Source organism: Onthophagus taurus, chromosome 7, assembly GCF_036711975.1.
Source record: "Onthophagus taurus isolate NC chromosome 7, IU_Otau_3.0, whole genome shotgun sequence".
NCBI lineage: Eukaryota > Metazoa > Arthropoda > Insecta > Coleoptera > Scarabaeidae > Onthophagus > Onthophagus taurus.
Window position 1 is genome coordinate 2,032,374 of NC_091972.1, and position 20,321 is coordinate 2,052,694.

At 33.4% G+C, this 20,321-nt stretch overlaps 2 protein-coding genes across 10 annotated transcripts in view; one reads left to right on the plus strand and one right to left on the minus strand.

Moving 5' to 3' along the window:
- LOC111423653 (inactive dipeptidyl peptidase 10) overlaps positions 1 to 11,502 on the plus strand; it is a 149,038-nt gene extending 137,536 nt beyond the window's left edge. For 5 of the 9 annotated variants that reach the window (XM_071197428.1, XM_071197427.1, XM_071197432.1 and 2 more), the window contains 6 exons: positions 4,564 to 4,784; positions 4,835 to 5,305; positions 5,358 to 5,510; positions 5,770 to 5,987; positions 10,197 to 10,402; positions 10,589 to 11,502. In XM_071197428.1, coding sequence (XP_071053529.1) covers positions 4,564 to 4,784; positions 4,835 to 5,305; positions 5,358 to 5,510; positions 5,770 to 5,987; positions 10,197 to 10,402; positions 10,589 to 10,726 — 1,407 coding nt within the window. In that variant the 3' untranslated portion in view covers positions 10,727 to 11,502. The remainder of the gene's footprint in view (positions 1 to 4,563; positions 4,785 to 4,834; positions 5,306 to 5,357; positions 5,511 to 5,769; positions 5,988 to 10,196; positions 10,403 to 10,588) is intronic. The other 4 variants (XM_071197433.1, XM_071197430.1, XM_071197425.1 and 1 more) reach the window with 1 other exon arrangement.
- Positions 11,494 to 20,297, minus strand: LOC111423662 (glycosylphosphatidylinositol anchor attachment 1). The gene is made up of 6 exons (XM_023056931.2): positions 19,606 to 20,297; positions 19,393 to 19,552; positions 19,079 to 19,270; positions 12,800 to 13,002; positions 12,537 to 12,747; positions 11,494 to 12,483 (listed from the first exon to the last, which is right to left on the minus strand). Exons 1-6 carry the CDS (start codon positions 19,963 to 19,965, stop codon positions 11,579 to 11,581), a joined length of 2,031 nt encoding a protein of 676 aa, XP_022912699.2. The 5' UTR covers positions 19,966 to 20,297; the 3' UTR covers positions 11,494 to 11,578.
- Positions 20,298 to 20,321: the final 24 nt, after the last annotated feature.

Consider the following 20,321-nt stretch of genomic DNA (forward strand, 5'->3'; position numbering starts at 1 on the left):
CACACGTCTCTAAAGACGGCTAAACCCGAGTGATTTTAGTTCTAGGTATAGTGTTAGTTCTAGTTTAACACTAGCAGTATTACTATGTAGAATTGACAATACACTTAGAACAAGAATCAATTGGGGTTAGCCACACGTCTCTAAAGACGGCTAAACCCGAGTGATTTTAGTTCTAGGTATAGTGTTAGTTCTAGTTTTATACTTGTACTGTCATTAGAACTAATACTAGACCGAGAACTAGAAACATTCGGATTTAGCCGCACGTCTCTTAAGACGGTTAAATCCGAATGATTCTAGTTCTTGGTCTAGCGTTGCACAACAATTAAAACTAGAACTAACACTAGACCTAGAACAAGAATCATTCGGGTTTAGCCGTCTTGAGAGACGTGCGGCTAAATCCGAATGTTTCTAGTTCTAGGTCTAGTGTTAGTTCTAGTTTAACACTAGCAGTATTACTATGTAGAATTGACAATACACCTAGAACAAGAATCATTTGGGTTTAGCCACACGTCTCTAAAGACGACTAAACCCGAATGATTCTAGTTCTAGGTATAGTGTTAGTTCTAGTTGTATACTTGTACTGTCATTAGAACTAACACTAGACCGAGGACTAGAAACATTCGGATTTAGCCGCACGTCTCTTAAGACGGCTAAACCCGATACTTTCTACTTCAAGGTCTAGTGTTAGTTCTAGTTTTGCACTAGCACTAACACTAGAACTAACACAAGACCTAGAACTAGAATCATTCGGGTTTAGCCGTCTTGAGAGAGGTGTGGCTAAATCCGAATGTTGTATTGCACTAGCACTATCACTAGAATTAACACAAGACCTAGAACTAGAATCATTTGGGTTTAGCCGTCTTGAGAGACGTCCGGCTAAATCCGAATGTTTCTAGTTCTTGGTCTAGTGTTAGCGCTAGTATTGCACTAGTACTATCCTTAGACCTAACACAAGACCTAGAACTAGAATCATTCGGGTTTAGCCGTCTTGAGAGACGCGCGGCTAAATCCGAATGTTTCAAATTCTCGGTCTAGTGCTAATTCTAGTATTGCGCTAGCACTATCACTAGAAGTAACACAAAACCTAGAACTAGAATTATTCGGGTTTATCCATCTTTAGAGACGTGTGGCTAAATCAGAATGTTTCTATTTCTAAGTCTAGTGTTAGTTCTAGTTTTAATTGTTATTCAGCGTTAGATGAGACAGTGCAAGTGCATAGTAGTTTCGTAACTATGGTTATTGCATTCATATATTGCGAGTTTATAAAATTCCCGGTATACAGGGTGGTTCAGTTTTTAATCGGGAAACTTTACTAGGATGTAGTAACTTTTTAACGCTATGGAATATTAATATAAAAAAAATATGGGTTGTAAAGCTCATTCTTTAGTGATACTTTTTGTCTCTTTCTTTAGTATTTTCCTTACAGTTAATAGTTTCCGTGTAAAAAAATAAAATATCGTGCCATGTACCGCTATGTGCCGCCATGTTTTGTTAAAATTATTCTAAAAGTTGGCTATAAGAACTTGTAAGTTTCATTTACGGTGAATCCTCTTTATTGTTGATGATTATTAATAATTTTTGACTGTTATTATTAAGCAAGAGTATCAATTTTTTAATATTGTTTAAAACAACATAATTTGTTCAGAAAGTCATTCATCTTATTTATGGTTTTTCTTATGAAAATCACAATTAACTGGTGTTATTTAATTAATACTAGATCCTAGTAAGTACACAACTTCCATAGCCAGCTATAAAGAAAATTTTTTTTTATAATAGCAGTACTTTACAGTACAGGATGTCCAAATTTCGATGGGTTTGCAGGGTATCTCAGTTATTATGAAAGATAGAAAGTTGCGGCTTTCGCGAACCTCAGCTACTTTTTTGTGAAACTTACAATGGCGCAAACCAACTTTTCATAGCCCTCTTCGTTTTTGATATACAGGGAGTGTTCCAAAATTTACGATTTTCAGACACCTCCTGCATCTCGGCTATCTGGAAACGTAAAAACAGGTTCTAATAGATTTTTTCACGTAGAATCCAATGGTGCACGTAGAATTTTTCTAGTCATCACGGTTTTTGAGTTATAAAGAGTTAAGTATTTTAGAAGTTGAGTATTCAGTATTTGAGTTGTGTTTATAACTCAAAAACCGTGATAACTAGAAAAATTCTACGTACACCATTTGATTCCACGTGGAAAAATCTATTAGAATCCGTTTTTACTTTTTTACTAAGTTTCCGGATAGCCGAGATACAGGAGGTGAAATTTCAAACACTCCCTGTATATTAAAAGCGAAGAGGGCTATGAAAATTTGGTTTGCGCCATTGTAAGTTTCACAAAAAAGTAGCTCAGGTTCGCGAAAACCGCAACTTTCTATCTTTCATAATAACTGAGATACCCTGCAAACCCATCGAAATTTGGACACCCTGTACAATGTAGCATATTTTATTTTTTTACGCTAAAACTATTATCTTTTAGGAAAAAACTAAAGAGACAAAAAAGTACCAATAATGAACAAGCTTTACAACCCATATTTTTTTATGTTAATGTTACGGCATAGCGTTAAAAAGTTATAAAAAAATCAAAGGGGTTGTGAATTTCATCCCCTTAAAGGGGACTAGGGAACGTCTGTGAAGTTAGCACCTCATTTTTTTAAAACTTCAAATTTCTCTTGAGTTCCCATTGCACCCCATTGAGTTCTATAGTTCTCTACCATTTTTATTAAAAGTTCCGCAAAAATAGGCAAAAACATCGATATCGACTTTTTGGGGTGCTAAGTTCACAAAACGAGATCACAAAATTTGCAATAACTATTAAGCGAATGCACGTATCTAAAAACTTTATTAAAATATCTTTTAGAACTCGTAGAACTCACCTCACGAGTTCTAACGAAAATGATTAAGGCTCGAAGCCGTAAAACTAATATTTAAGAAACTGTGCGCGATTTCAAGTGTTCACATTGAGATTTTGTAAATGTCCCGGAGGGGTGAAAATTTTGAAAAGTTCCGGGAGTTCTGATAGGAGTTCTAGGTAGCACCTCACGAGTTCTAACGAAAATGATTGAGGCTCGAAGCCGTAAAACTAATATTTAAGAAAAGTGCGCGATTTGAAGTGTTCACATTGAGATTTCGTAAATGTCCCGGAGGGGTGAAAATTTTGAAAAGGTCCGGGAGTTCTGGCAGGAGTTCTGAATAGCACCTCACGAGTTCTAAAAGATATTTTAATAAAGTTTTTAGATACGTGCATTCGTTTAATAGTTATTGCAAATTTTGTGATCTCGTTTTGTGAACTTAGCACCCCAAAAAGTCGATATCGATGTTTTTGCCTATTTTTGCGGAACTTTTAATAAAAATGGTAGAGAACTATAGAACTCAATGGGGTGCAATGGGAACTCAAGAGAAATTTGAAGTTTTAAAAAAATGAGGTGCTAACTTCACAGACGCGACTAGGGAAGTTTAAGGTATGACGATTAAATAAAGTATTAATCAGTAGTAAATACATACAAAGTTTCAAATTCTACGGTTTACTTACAACCGAAGTACATAACAAAATGTAAATTTTTGGCTCAACTTTGATCGCTCATAGCTCGAAAACAAAAGAGTTGCTAAAAACTTGTGTTATTTTGGCAAGTATTACGTCCTAGTAAAGTTTCCCGAGTAAAAACTGAACCACCCTGTATATGTATATACCAATACATGCAGTAAGTATACAGGTTTCCCAAAAGTAACGGATAAATTCGCTAAAACAGTTAAGAACAGTTTATGGAAAAATCGCTGAGACGGGTGTAAAGATTTAAATTTTTTCCTCCATTTTTATACGAGTAATGACGTCAGCGACATTTTTTTCAAATAGCCATGCTTCATTTCTACTACGGAATATGAAAGAGGACTCTTTTCTGAATCTAGTACAGTCGATATTAATATTGGTTACATAAGAAAATTTTCGAGAAAAATTATCTTAAAGTTTCATAATTTTCCATTCATTTGAGATAGAAAAATAGCAGTAGCCATACGTAACCATGGCAACCAACTCTTTCAGATATCAAAAATTAATCATTGTCTTAATAAAATACCTAAAAAAACTGGTTGCCATGGTTACGCATGGCTACTGCTATTTTTTTACCTCAAATGAATGGAAAATCATGAAACATCTCAGCGATTTTTCTATAAACCGTTTTTAATTGTTTTAACGAGTTTATCCGTTACTTTTGGGAAGCACTGTATACCTAAATGAATTTTGAAATATTTTTCTTAATCTCAATTTTTTTTAATAAAAAATAACCGTCGTTATTTTTTAAAGCCAAATCCCTGTTTCTCGTAAATTTCTTAAACGTCACCATTTACCACTTCGTGACACAAGCAAATTTAGCACAAAATAAAAGACTCTCCTTGGAATTCACGGCACAGTCGTTCCTACTCCTTCATTCTCTGGATAAAAGCGAACATTTTTCCCCCAAGGATCGCATCCTTTTTCTCCTCTCCAATAAGATTGCCACGCCATAACGTATACGAACCAGAACTTCGTTCGAGGTCACAGAGAAAAAAAAAGAACGTTGTATGTTTCAGTTTCACGTGGAAAAAGAAACATGCGGATGGACGGAACCAATATTCCATCCGGTCTTTTCAAACAACGGCACCCAAGCATTAGCCAGACTTCCGGTTCGCGATGGCAACAATGGTCATTACATGCACGTTTGTCAAATATACGACTACAATGTTCTTCCTTTAACTCACGGAGCTTTTGAAATTACGAAAATTTTAGCGTGGGACGAAGAATCCCATATTATGTAAATCCGATTTAATTTCTTATGATGCTTATTAACATTTTAATTTTTAGTTATGCTATTGCTACAAATGAAAAAGAACCTGCAGTTAGACATTTATTTAAAGTAGGAGATTATAATTCAACGCAACCATGGACATGTCTTACGTGTCGACCTCAAATCGATTTTAATAAAACTTTCGATGCTGATTACTTTAACACGACAATGTATAATAATTCATTAATGGCTCACTATAAATGTGACTACAACAACGTGATATTTAGTCATGCGTATAAATATTACATACAAGAATGTCTCGGGCCGAACGTTCCTGTTGTCTTCCTAGTAGAAACTTCCACAAATTTCAGAATAGCCGTATTGAATTTCGGTACAAATTTACAAAACGAAGTAATACAATACGCGGCACCTCAAATAAAAAGGATTTCGGTGATATTAGAAGATGAGTATCAAGCCCAGGTGAAGTTGTTTTTACCTCCAGTTCTTCGAGAATACGAAGAAGTAGTTTTCCCGACAATTCTGTATATGTAAGAAAAGTTTTCAACATTAAATTCGTTTTTAACTTTTATAGCTTTGTAGTGATTCAAAACCTGGAGCTCAATCTGTTACAGAAAAATGGGATGCATCATGGGCGTGGTTTTTAGCAAGTACAAGAAATTACATTGTTGCTTACGTTGATGTAAGAGGATCGGGGTATCAAGGCGAAAAAATGAAAAGAGAGATATTAAACAAGTAAGTATGATTTTTGTTATTATAGTTTCTTTTATGAGTCGCATTAAAAGTCACGTCCTCAAATGGTTTCGGGTGCTAAATGACTTTATTACAAAGAAACCATATACTTTTTATGTCTCTATAAAGTAGAAATGATAATGTAATAATTTATTGGAGCCATTCTTTATTAAACCATTTCTATTCTTTAGAGAGGTCATCAAAAATTATCGTTGTAGAACTAGTCAGATCAAATAAAAACTATCCAATCAATTAAAACTAGGGATTTAATTTGTAGGATTGGATCAACAGATGTTCAAGATCAACTAGCTGTTTTAAGCTATTTCAGAAACGAATTAAAATATGTAGATAAAACAAAAATCTGCGTCGTCGGTCGAGGATATGGCGGTTATATTTCAGCGATGATGTTAATGATTGATATACATCAAGTTATTAATTGCTCCGTTAGTATATCACCAATTACAGATTGGTATTTGTACAGTAAGTAATTTTTTAAATTATTTTTCTTTTAATTTAATGCACATAAAACTTTTGAACTAAAACTAGAAATAAACTAGACCTACAACTATAATACAGTAAAACACTAGATTAGAACCAGATACTTTCTAGTTCTAGTTTTACACTAGCACTATCACTAGAACTAACACAAGACCTAGAACAAGAATCATTCGGGTTTAGCCGTCTTAAAAGACGTGCGGCTAAATCCGAATGTTTCTAGTTCTTGGTCTTGTGTGAGTTCGAGTTTTGCACTATCACTAGAACTAACAGAAGACCTAGAACTAGAATCATTAGGGTTTAGCCGGGCGTCTCTTAAGACGGCTAAACCCGATGTTTTTAGTTCTAGGTCTAGTGTTAGTTCTACTTTTAGCTCAATAAAAATATACAACAATCTAGCACTGAATAACAAATAAAACTAGAACTAACACTAGACCTAGAACTAGAAAGTATCGGGTTTAGCCATACTTCGGTTAAACACGAATGGAGTGGAGAGGAACATCATAATTCATGGTCAAAGCTCGGATATTTCGGTACCGTCTCAGTAGCGTCGCCAGCGCAAAACCTATGGAGCGCGATCATAAAGCACTCCCACCACGCGATCTACCGTTCCGATTGCTCACACATCTACAAGCATGCTAGGCCTGTATTTATCCGTGTTGCGTTCCGAGTATTCAGTGCCAATTCATTTAATATCCTTTATTCATCGTTAAATCTATTTCATTTTGTGAATTAGAATTGTACTATTGTTTCAGTTTTTATAATTTCAAACCGAGTATATTGAATATTTTATTTAATTATCATCGAATATTTTCTTGCTTTTTCATAATTAGAAGTGCTTGTTGTTTAGGTTTTATAATTTAAAACTACTTCTATTAAGAGTTAATTTTTTGATTTTTATTAACTGAATTACCCTATTGTTTGAGTTTTTATAATTTATTCAACACTTAATAGTGACTTTTGACGATACGTTCACAGTAATTGACGACAATGTAGCATTTGCGTTAGTTACCAGTTGTGACGTCGAAAGAACATTTTCTAAACTCAAAGACATTTTAACACCCAAACGGTCGTCATTTTCTGAAGTTAATTTAGAAAAGGTCATTATTATTCAATCATTGCACCAAATAGGAACTGAGAGTCGAGAAAAATTATGATAAAGTACATAATTACTTGCTTATTTAGCGTTAATACAGATCTTTGCTAATGCGCGCCTATGGATTACCATGACAACGCTGCAGACCAGTGGACTCGGGACCTTGGCTATGCGTCGCTCGTTAATAACGCAACATTAATGAACTGGTCGACTGGACTTAGGTACCGAAGAATCCGAGCTCTATTCATGGTATAGCGATCCAGAATCCGGAAAGAACAGTGGGCATCGTGAAGGGAATAGCTAACTCTCTTAATATTGAACTACTAGAGGAGATTGAGGCATTTAGATTGGGGAAAAGGGAACCTGGTGATGTTGTACCTATTAAAGTTATATTTGGGCGCAAACAGGATAAATTGAACTTTGTTAAAAAGAGAAAGGATAAAATTACAACGGAAGGACTGGTTTATGAGGTAACCAATAACAAGGTTTATTTCAACGATGAGTTAACGAAATACAATCAGGAATTGTTTAAGATCACGAAAGAGTTTGGTCGTGGAAATGATATAAGTATATTTGGGTTAAAAATGGAAAGATAATACTTAAAAAAACTGATGAATTCAAACCCATTTTCATAAACTGTGCTGATGATTTGCCCAAAAACTAGAGAAAACTCAACAAGTAGTGGTGTATTATTAAGAATGCCCTGTCGATTGATATAGAAAATAAACGGATTCCTAAAATTGTAAGAAGTAAGAGAGACGCAGTGGATCCTAGGGAAATTTTTAATGTTCTGAATGATCACTTCACCTTCAGTGTAGACAGGTTGCTTGCGGGAAAGCCAGCCGCCAATGTCAGCTTGGAATATGGGATAGATTCCTCAATGTACATTAAGCCTACAACTGCAGATGAAATGGAGCGTATAATTGATAATATAAAAAACAATGCAGCACCAGGCGATGACGGTATAAAACCAAAAGCGGTGAAAGTACTGAAAGGAGTTCTGTCACCTGTTCAATCAAGTATTAAGAGAAATAAAACTTGGTCAATTTCTCGATATCCTAAAGATAGGCAGAATAACTCCAGTGCATAAAAAAGGCTCAAAAACTCTTCCGAAGAACTATAGACCAATATCTATACTGTCGGTCTTTGCCAAAATATTTGAATCAATTTTAAAAAGTAGACTACTGTACCATTTAAATACTATTGGTTTCCAAACTTGTGAGCAGCATGGTTTCATAGGCGGTAAGAGCACACTGACTGCTATTATATCATTGTTGGAATTTGTTTATAGAAATGTCAATGAGAGCAAAACCGTTTTTTCTGTTTTCCTGGACTTGTGTAAGGCGTTGTGATGTGGTTGACCATGCTATACTGATTAGTAAGCTTGAAGATTTGGGAGTTCAGGGACCATCACTGAGAGTTTTTTAAAATTATTTAAGAAATAGAAAACAGTAGACTGTTTACAATAATGCTACTAGCAGCTCGACTCATATCAAGTATGGAGTACCCCAGGGATCTGTCCTCGGTCCTTCTCCTTTTTTTAATATATATGAATGATATAACCAATTGTTGTATGCATGGTGATCTTGCTTTGTATGCGGATGATGCTGTTTTATTCTACAGCGGGTCTATAGACTCTGTCTTTTCTGATGCTCAATATGATCTGGACAGTGTTTGCTCTTTGGTGTATATAAATAATATTCAATTAAACAGCGATAAATGTACATATATGATCTTTAACAAAAAGGCCACTATGAAAACTCATGAACTTATAATCTCTGGTATTAGGTTGAGCGAAGTTACAAATAGTACCTATTTGGGCATTGTCTTAGATAACAGATTAACGTTTGAATACCATATAAAATTAATACAAAAGAAGTTAAATGATATAAGCTATCATCTAAAACGTAATGGTCAATATTTCAACAATGAAACGAGATTTTCTATTTATTATGGGGGTCTCGCTCGTAAAAAAGACCTTGACAAGCTACAAGTAACACAAAATAAGGTTTTAAAGATTCTCTTTTGTAAACCACATAGCACAAATGCTACATCATTGTATAATGAGTTAAAAGTGCTTAATGTACATGAAATGATTAAGCTTGATAGTGTGAAGCTAATATATAAAATCAAAAATAATCTAATGGAAACTGGCATTCACTTTAGCCTCAAATGCGATATGCATGCGTATAATACAAGAACTAACCAAAATATTCACATCTTGCCCCTTGCAAGAAACATTGGGAGAAGAAGTGTTACAGCAGCAGCGGCGGAGTAGTTTAATGATTTACCACAACGGGTGAAGAATCTGAATGGTCTGAATTCCTTTGCGGGATAAGCAAGGACTTATTACCTTAATCTTAGGTTAAACTGATTTTGAACTGATCTTCTTCTTGTGTTGCTGTTATATTTTAGTGTTTATATACCTGTTATGGACTCTTATGTCTTTTTGGGAATGAACAACAAATAAAAAAAAAATCTGAGTGTTTCTAGTTCTTGATCTAGTGTTAGTTCGAGTTTTGCACTAGCACTATCACTAAAACTAACAGAAGACCTAGAACTAGAATCATTCGGGTTTAGCCGTCTTGAAAGACGTGCGGCTAAATCCAAACGTTTCTAGGTCTAGTGTTAGTTCTAGTTTTACACTAGTACTATGGATAGAACTAACACAAGACCTAGAACTAGAATCATTCGGGTTTAGCCGTCTTGAAAGACGTGCGGCTAAATCCAAACGTTTCTAGGTCTAGTGTTAGTTCTAGTTTTACACTAGTACTATGGATAGAACTAACACAAGACCTAGAACTAGAATCATTCGGGTTTAGCCGTCTTGAAAGACGTGCGGCTAAATCCGAATGTTTCTAGTTCTTGGTCTAGTGTTAGTTCGAGTTTTCCACTAGCACTATCACTAGAACTAACAGAAGACCTAGAACTAGAATGATTCGGATTTAGCCGTCTTAAGAGACTTGCGGATAAATCTGAATGTTTCTAGTTCTAGGTCTAATGTTTGTTCTAGAAAGGGTATAGGTGGTAGCGATAGTTGTAGTTTAATTAATACCGGTCATTAAAGCTTTCCTACTTACACATAAAACTTGTTTTAGATTCGTACTTCACAGAAAGATACCTAGGAATACCGTCTCAACAGTTCTTGGAATACGAAAAAGCAGATTTAACAAAAAGAGCAAGTAATATGCGAGGAAAACATTTTCTTTTAATTCACGGAACAGCGGATACGACGGTAAAACCACAACATTCCATGAGGCTTGCGAGATCTTTAATAGATTACGATATCTTGTTTCGACAGTTGGTAAATTCAAGCCAATTGGTCATTCAAATATAAACGAGAATTTAGGAATAGCGTGGAATAGTGTTAATAACAAAAAAAGGGGTTGGGAGTTTCAGTAATAATCTTAAAAAACAATTTGATTTCCTCGCTTTATATTTGAATGACTCATAGTTTCAACAACGTTAATAATTACGTTTCTTTTTACAGGTGTATCCAGATGAAAGCCATACGTTTAGTAAGAAAGGTCTGATGCATATGTACAAAGAAATCGACCAGTTTTTCAACGAATCCTTTGGTCCAAGTTTGGACGATTGGGAGGAGAACACGGGTTTTTTTATGCAATGATTTGCCAAGGATTATTGTTAAAGTTGTACCTAAGATTTCCGACTTTTACCTCTCCTTTCCAGTTAATGATTCGGATTCTCTTATGAGGAAAATTTAAATAGAATCAAAAGCTAGACCAATTTCACAAACACATCATTGTATATAAAAAGCGACGAGTCGTCGAGATAGGGTCGACTCAAAAATATGAAGAGAAAAAAATTCGTCCAAAAAGGTCCCCAAGACAGGATGCTAGAATGTAAGCTTTTTTGTTGTCTCAAAGAAATTATCGATCGCGCAACGATTTGTTGACTATGTTAACGTGAAATAATTATTAATAAAATAGTTAATAGGTTCGACTTTTGCAATGTGATAATTAATTTATTTTTTAACTACCAATGTGTTAATAAAAATAAATTGAGATACCCCCGAAATCCCCCAAATTAATTGTTTGTAAATAAATATATGTAAAAGCTTACATTCCGATTTTATACACGTGTGTATATATTATATGTGCCTGACCTAATAGCTTTATTAAATGAGACCGATATTATGAATTAAAAATTAAGCGTTGAAGACGAAAATTAAAAATGAAACAAAAAGTTAAAATGTTAAATTTTTGCAAAAATAAAAAGGAACATCTAAACGCTAAAAAAAATAAAAGAAATTTGGAAACGACACTCAAAGAGACATAAATATGACACATTATATCATACTTATTGTTAATAATGTTATATTTGTATAAAATATTGTACTGATAAAAGAAAAATAAATGTGACACCAAAATTAAATAAATTTTACTTCTTAATATTTATTTAAAAAAGTCTATAACAAAACTGCATTAAAAAAAATATTTTACCTAATAATAATTACACACTATTCTTTCTTTAATTTATTCTTTTCACTTTGTACGAGAGACAATACATCCTCTTTAGTTGGACGAAAGAAAGATAAATGCCAAAACATAAACCACGTTGGAACAATGGTAACACAAATAACACTAAATAACCAATTTCCATAAATAATACAATCAACAATACTGTAAACCATTGCGTGTTGAATAGCCGCAAAAGCACGCGTTAAATTCTCTTTAAAATCGTCACCGGGAAACATTAAGAAAGTGTACGCAGTTACAATGATATTAACAAGAACGAATGGGTGCAACATGAACCATAAACATTTTTGGGTCCATCTAAAATATTTGCAACGCCCTGGAAACATAATAACGGTAAAAGGAACGTATAAAACTGCACAAAACATGGCTAAAGATATGTTATACATCGCGATACATAAAAATATCGTTCCTAATTCAATTAAGGCGATGATTTCTAACATTATCATACAACGGTAATTTGGTCGATTTAAAAATGGAGAAATAAAAATTGTTAAAAATGAAATAAACGCAAAACCGACGTAAATCGATAACTCAGTCGAATAACCTCCATCAATCCCTAATTTTGTAACATAATAAGGAAATAAATCTTTTAAGAAAAACCCTAAACCATGTATTGTTACTACTATTAAAGCTATGTGACCAAAATGCATCTTGGAGTCTTCTGGGATATTTGGAATATCTTTTAAAAGTTTATCCTCCCATTCTTGTATTGACAACTGTGATAATTTTACTTTTGATTCCCTCTTAAAAGCTAATTGTTCCTCTGTTAATTTTGTGTCTTCTGAATCGGTGTTTTTATCATCATCTTTATTAAGTTGAGACCATTTCGCATGGGCCTTTACAAAAAGAACAGCCACTAGAGCACCAATAGCCGGCATATACAATCCTTAAATCACAAAAAAATCAAAAATAATCAAAACTATAACTTTAAAATCTTACCAATTGAAATATATCTATCACTACTTGACAACAAATAAAAAAAGAAACTTTGATGAAAACGTTCCAATAAATTATTTAAACTTCTAAAGATATGCTCAATAATTCGTCCCATTCGAACGAATTTAACATCAGCTCTTTTATTTACAAAACCTTCCAATGTTAGAGCTTGTATTCCAAAGCGATAATAAAGACCGTGATTACCGTTTGGAATCTAAAAAATGAATTATTATTATAATGGCAACAGAAAAATAAAACCATCATACTCCTGTTGCTTGCGTAGAAGCCATTAACATCATTGTATGAAAAGCATAACTCCAATCGTTAAATTCATTTGAAAGATGTTGAGAACTACGCCCTTTAAACGTATATGGCACTCCTTCCCGCCAACACATTTTTGAGGCTAAATTAAATAAATCCAAATTGGGAAGTTGACCATTTAATCCCTCAATTTTAATATCAATACGAGCTTAAAAAAATAATAGTTTTAAAAAAATAGTGAATTTCACTTAAGATGCAATATACAGCCTGATTCAGAGTAAGCGCCTTATTTTTTTTTAGCCACACTACTTTCAAAATATTTGGCAGTAATATGTTTTAGGACACTCTCTACACGATGGTGAGATCTTAAAAGCATTCTTTTTACGACAGTATTTTGTTTTTCTTAAAAATTCATTTCTTTCCCCATCCAAAAGGAACCTAAGATTTTAATCTATAGTCTGTTTTTAAACCAGGAGGAGTATTTTAAATTTGTCACCAGATTGACCTTGCACGTGATTGGTTGAATGCGAGGAAGGTCACACCATTGAGGTCTTATATATCATCTAGAGTGCGTATGCTGTTACCCCCACCACGACTAAAATGAAGCCAGACAGGTCGCCATGTTAGATGTACCAACTCAGCGGGAAATTCGAAATTCTTATATATACTTACGCAAGAAGACTTTACATTATTATAAACTGGAAAGACAGAAAATAATAACCAAAACAAAACATTAATTTTTTATTGATAAATAATTATTAATTATATGATATTTTAAAAGAACTTAATAATTTTTAGCCATAACCCTTATACTTAACATAAACTAAGAAGAAAATATTTAAAGCAATTCCGATTGATCACGTTAACCTTTGCCTATAAATAATTGTTAGTTTATTTTAAAAAAACTGAACAGTCCTTAATAATAAACTTTACTTGAACTTCAATTGAAGACCTCGGTGCAAGAAGGGAGTAGCTCCATTTATCAAGAGAAGGAGTTGTCCCCTTCTTATACCGAGGTCTTCAATTGTTAATTCCAAGTCAAGTAACCAGAAACATTTTATGGGCGGTTGTAAATAATCGTCCAACCTATCAAATTATAAAAAACATATGTGAAACGAAAAGAATTCGAAAACTTTCAGCAAAAATCAAATTTTAATAAAAATAACAATATGTTTATGAGAATTGTGAGGTTATAATTGTAGGTACAATAGAGACTTGAAACTATAGCTAAGTTCAGGTCGGTACATCCAACATGTCTGACTTTCTGATTACCCCCACCACCATCACATACGCTCTCTAGATTATATATAAGACCACAATGGTTCACACACAGGCAATTTTGAATTTTGATTTTGAATTTGAAGGTTAGGTAATTGATAATTCGACAGATTCGTGTCATTATTGTATATGTTGTGTTCTTAAACCCTTTTTTATTATATTTTGAAATAAATATACTCATAACTTCAATGTTAATTTGTATGTATAGTGTTGACGATAACAAACGAAAATAAATACAATAATAAGTAAATAAATAAATAATAATTATTAATTTAAATTTACCGCCAAAATATCTAGTGATATTTTCTGGTGATTTTTTCCAGTGTAAATCTGACTTTCGCGTTTACTCCTCCTGGTTTAAAAACAGAGTATAGTTCTAGTGCAAGTGTTAGTTCTAGTTTTAATTGTTATTCAGCGCTAAGTTGTACATTTTTAAGTTTCGGGTTTAGCCCTGTGTCTTCAGACGCTGAATGTTAGGTAAGGTTAGTTTTGTTTACAAACATTAATTATACCATGAAGTATTCTTTGGCAATTTGTAATGGCAATTATAGCGTGAAGTTTTCTTTTGTAATGTCAATTATAGCGTGAAGGAATGTGAGGTAAGGTTAGTTTTGTTTACAAACATTAATTATACCATGAAGTTTTCTTTGGCAATTAGTAATGGCAATTATAGCGTGAAGTTTTCTTTTGTAATGTCAATTAGAGCGTGAAGGAATGTTCGGTAAGGTTAGTTTTGTTTACAAACATTAATTATACCATGAAGTTTTCTTTGGCAATTTGTAATGGCAATTATAGCGTGAAGTTTTCTTTTGTAATGTCAATTATAGCGTGAAGGAATGTTCGGTAAGGTTAGTTTTGTTTACAAACATTAATTATACCATGAAGTATTCTTTGGCAATTTGTAATGGCAATTATAGCGTGAAGTTTTCTTTTGTAATGTCAATTATAGCGTGAAGGAATGTGAGGTAAGGTTAGTTTTGTTTACAAACATTAATTATACCATGAAGTTTTCTTTGGCAATTAGTAATGGCAATTATAGCGTGAAGTTTTCTTTTGTAATGTCAATTATAGCGTGAAGGAATGTGAGGTAAGGTTAGTTTTGTTTACAAACATTAATTATACCATGAAGTTTTCTTTGGCAATTAGTAATGGCAATTATAGCGTGAAGTTTTCTTTTGTAATGTCAATTAGAGCGTGAAGGAATGTTCGGTAAGGTTAGTTTTGTTTACAAACATTAATTATACCATGAAGTTTTCTTTGGCAATTTGTAATGGCAATTATAGCGTGAAGTTTTCTTTTGTAATGTCAATTAGAGCGTGAAGGAATGTTTGGTAAGGTTAGTTTTGTTTACAAACATTAATTATACCTTTGGCAATTATACTCAAAATAAAATATATCTGTCAAAATAAATAAATAAGTAGATGTTTATTACAAAATAAAGTTTAATTGTTTCTTTTGTGTCTAGCGCTACTTGATATTTGGACAAAAATAACATCGAGTGTAAAACATTCATGCGCTACTAGATTAAAATGTGTGCTTTTTGATGGGGAAAGAAATGAATTTTTAAGAAAAACAAAATACTATCGTATAAAGAGTGTTTTTAAGACCTCAATAATAAAAAAAAAATTTTGGCATTCCATTTAAAAAAAAAAGTTGACAGTCGCCATTTTGAAATAATTCTTTCAATTGAAAATGTGGCATCACCATCGTGTAGAGAATGACCCAAAACATATTACTGCCAAATATTTTGAAAGTAGTACCGATAATGTGGCTAAAAAAAATAAGGCGCTTACTCTGAATCAGGCTGTATAAAAATATATTTCCATAGAAACCAGGGCGTATTTACTTGGTCTGTCCCACATAAAATGCAACATGTCTGAATGTTTCTTGGTCTAGGTCTAATGTTAGTTCTAGTGACAGTGGTAAGTAGAGGCAGTTAACGTAAGATATCACTATGTTGCATATTTTTATTGGACTAAAACTAGAACTCACACTAGACCTAGAACTAGAAACATTCGTCTAAAAACGCATGGCTAAATCCGAATGTTTTTTGTGCTTGGTCTTGTGTTAGTTCGAGTTTTGCACTATCACTAGAATTAACACAAGACCTAGAACTAGAATCATTCGGGTTTAGCCGTCTTGAGAGACGTGCGGCTAAATCAGAATGTTTCTAGTTCTCGGTCTGATGTTACTTCTACTTTAAGTTCAAAAAAAATGTACAACAATCTAGCACTGAATAACAAATAAAATTAGAACTAACACTAGACCTAGAACTAGAAATATTCGGATTTAGCCGTGCGTCTGAAGACGCACCCGAATATTTCTAGTTCTAGGTCTAGTGTTAGTTCTAGTTTTAGTGCAATAAAAATATGCAACATAGTGATATCTTATGCTAACTAGCACTACCTACCACTGTTACTAGAACTAACACGAGACATGCAGCTAAATCCAAATGTTTCTAGTTCACGATCTAGTGTTAGTTCTAGTATTGCACTAGCACTATCACTAAAACTAACACAAAACCTAGAACTAGAATCATTCGGGTTTAGCCGTCTTTAGAGACGTGCGGCTAAATCCGAATGATTCTAGTTCTAGATATAGTGTTAATTCTACATAGTAAGAGTGCTAGTATAAAACTATAACTAACACTAGACCTAGAACCAGAAACATTTGAGTTTAGCCGTCTTGAGAGACGTGCGGCTATATCCGAATATTTCTAGTTCTCGATCTAGTGTTAGTTCTAGTTTTACACTAGCACTATCACTAGAACTAACACAAGATCTAGAACTAGAATCATTCGTGTTTAGCCGTTTTGAGAAACATGTGTCTAAACCCCAATGTTTCTAGTTCCAAGCCTAGTGTTAGTTCTAATGACAGTGCAAGTGTAAAACTAGAACTAACACTATACCTAGAACTAGAATCATTCGGGTTTAGCCGTTTTTAGAGACGTGCGGCTAAATCCGAATGATTCTAGTTCTAGGTATAGTGTTAATTCTACATAGTAGCAGTGCTAGTGTAAAACAAAGTAGTAGTGTAATAAAAATACGCAACATAGTGATATCTTATGCTAACTAACGCTACCTACCACTGTAACTAGAACTAACACGAGACGTGCAGCTAAATCCAAATGTTTCTAGTTCACGATCTAGTGTTAGTTCTAGTATTGCACTAGCACTATCACTAAAACTAACACAAAACCTAGAACTAGAATCATTCGGGTTTAGCCGTCTTTAGAGACGAGCGGCTAAATCCGAATGATTCTAGTTCTAGATATAGTGTTAATTCTACATAGTAATAGTGCTAGTGTAAAACTATAACTAACACTAAACCTAGAACCAGAAACATTTGAGTTTAGCCGCGCGTCTCTTATGACGGCTGAAAACTCAGGATTATCATAAGGACGTCACCTTTTCCAAGCACAACTTTTCCTTTGTAAAACTACCTAATGCCCGTACTATTAAGCTATGTTGCATTTTATGTGGGACAGTGCAAGTGTATAGTAGTTTCGTAACTACGGTTACTGCATTCATATAAAATCATTATAAACAGTTTATGGAAAAATTTCTGAAACGGGTCTAAAGGTTTAAACTTTTTGCTATTTTTTAGTGTAGATTTCAATTTTTTTCCGCCATTTTTAAACGAGTTATGATGTCATCGATATTTTTTTCAAATGGCAATCTTCCATTTTTATTACGGTATATGAAGAGGATCTTTTTCTGAATCTAATGCACTCAATATAAATATACTTTAAAGATTAACTTCTTCAAATTTGCTTGACATGATAAAAATAACAGTAGCCATGAGTAACTATGGTAACCAATTATTTTAAACAATTTCCTAAGTATCAAAAACTGACTAAAGCTTGTTGAAGTGTGGTGGCGTGCCATCTTGTTAGAATAACTGCTCATAATAACCTTCTTGCCCTATATAGATTTTTGGTAGCCCAATACAATTTTGTCTAGATGGGAATTCCTGCAAAATAATCAGGTGCCCAACAAATTATTAAAACGAAGTAGCCAAGACGTTGGGTTATGCATCATCCCTTATTTTTTGTGTCATGAAATATAAATTTTAAAAAAATCGTATCTCAAGAACGAATTGAGATATCCTCATGAAATTTATTTTCATTTTAAAACATTTTAAAGCAAATTTAATGAAGATTAATATCTCAAACGAAAGCTTGCGTCTGGTTGAAAATGCCCGATTCGAAATATGTAAAGATTTTGATTAAAACATAAAAAACTAATTAATCAAACACATCAATTATCTCCTTAATTAATTGATCAATTTTAGTCATCAACGTCTCGATCGAAAGTATGATCAACAATGAATGCGAAGGCGGAAATGCGCGATCTCAAAATTTACTAATTACCTATGTACGGTCATTTAAATGACTCCACGTATCTACCGACTGAAAGTCTGGCTGAAAATTAAACGTTTAGTAGTTTAGAAGGGTAGGTTGAATGTACAAATAGAGTCAAAACATACCCTATTATGAGTTAAACATATTCCCCAAATTTCATTTAACTAGCGTTTATGGTTTTTGGAAAAAAAAAATTAAACCAAAATTTTTCGCCATTTTTGGGGGTGTAGCTTCTTTGGAGAGCCGAAATCACCCATGGTTCATATATCAAAGTACCCTTAAAATTCACTAAAGAATCACCCCTTGAAGTTTGTTGCAGTCATTCAGATACACCCTGTATACAAAGTCGAATGCCCGGATTTATATGAAATGATTCAACACTGTCAACAAATTTGAAGTGTAGGTAAACTTTAAAGTAATTTTTCTCGAAAATTTTCTTATGTAACCAATATTAATATTGACTGTACTGGTTTAAAAAAAACATCCCCTTTCATATTCCATAATGAAAATGGGGTATTGCCATTTGAAAAAATATCGATGACGTTTATAATGATTTTATCGCCTATATCCGCTACTTTATGGACACACTGTATATTGCAAGTTATATGAAATTCTTGGTATATAAGAAAATATTTCTACTTACATATTTGTGGTGCATGAAATTCCAAATTTATTGCTGCTTGAATAGCACCAGCTCTTCCTTTCATATCGCCAGCAATAAGAACTCCTTCTTTACCACAACTAACACCATGATAAGCCTCTAACCAAGCTTGCATCCCTAACTGTTCATGTTCAGTTACTAGAAATATGATGTCTTTAGCCCAATATTTTTCTCCTTAAATAATAAAGATAAGTTAGTACATAAGCTGTCATATTCTAATTCTCAGCAAAATATTAAGTGATTTTAAGTTGCATTCATAAAAGATATAACAAGCAATAAAAATAAAAAAGAATTACTGTTTGCAAATCTTGCAAAAGCCATCATAATACTAATTGAGGCGGCAGTGGTTTCATGAACACTTGTTGGTGGTCTATATGGAACACTCAAGACCAATGCTTCCGTGCTCCCTGCTCTTGGTGCTCTTAGAATACCATAAACATTTTTACCACTAAAAGACTGAAATAATTTAAATTAATAAGTAACAAACATTTGCATGAAAATGATATTACCTGTTGATTTCCCAATGGATAATTCAAAGTAAAATTTTGCGTATAAGCATCCAAACCAAGTTGTCGAAATTTAGCCAATAACCACGAGTACGGAATTGAATTTTGATGTGTTTCCATCTCATCCAATAATTCACGGTGATATTGAACAGCAAACGAATCATCGTGGAATTCCGACTTAACCAATCCGGGAAGTAGGGCGTTTTCGGAAAAATAAGTGCCCCCGTTAAATTTCCTGTGGGCGAGACACCCGAAATAAATTACACCTCCAATGTAAAGCATTACACATAATGCCGGATAAATTTTGGTTAATAATTTCACTATGGCACTTTGCCCCGCACTGGGATCCGTTAATAACCCCATATTAACACGGAATACGAATAACTAATAGTTTAAATTGTTATCATTATATTTACCGGTAAGAAATGTGAGGTTAACTTAACTGTCATATATCAAAAGAAAAAAATGGTGTGTGAGTTGAAACAAAGATGGCGCTTAATGCGATTTCTAAGTTTGATTATTGGTTTTTACTTTTATATATTAGTAATGAATTAGATTTAAGAATTGTTTTTGTGGGTTGTTATTAAAAAATTGATGCTTTATTAAATTGAGAAGTAAATTGAAATCTTTTGATACATGAAGTGGGGATTAATGTATGTTGGGTTGCCTAAGTGAAGAACATAATACACATTACCAAAGCACTTTCCCCATTATATCAC

What these genes read in the sequence shown, in the direction of transcription:
- LOC111423662 (XM_023056931.2), bottom strand. Translation starts at nt 19,965, where the DNA reads ATGGGGTTATTAACGGATCCCAGTGCGGGGCAAAGTGCCATAGTGAAA. An exon ending in ATCCATTGGGAAATCAACAG is followed by an intron (nt 19,553 to 19,605) that starts GTAATATCATTT and finishes AAATTATTTCAG; the next exon opens with TCTTTTAGTGGTAAAAATGT. An exon ending in TGATAGATATATTTCAATTG is followed by an intron (nt 12,484 to 12,536) that starts GTAAGATTTTAA and finishes TTGTGATTTAAG; the next exon opens with GATTGTATATGCCGGCTATT.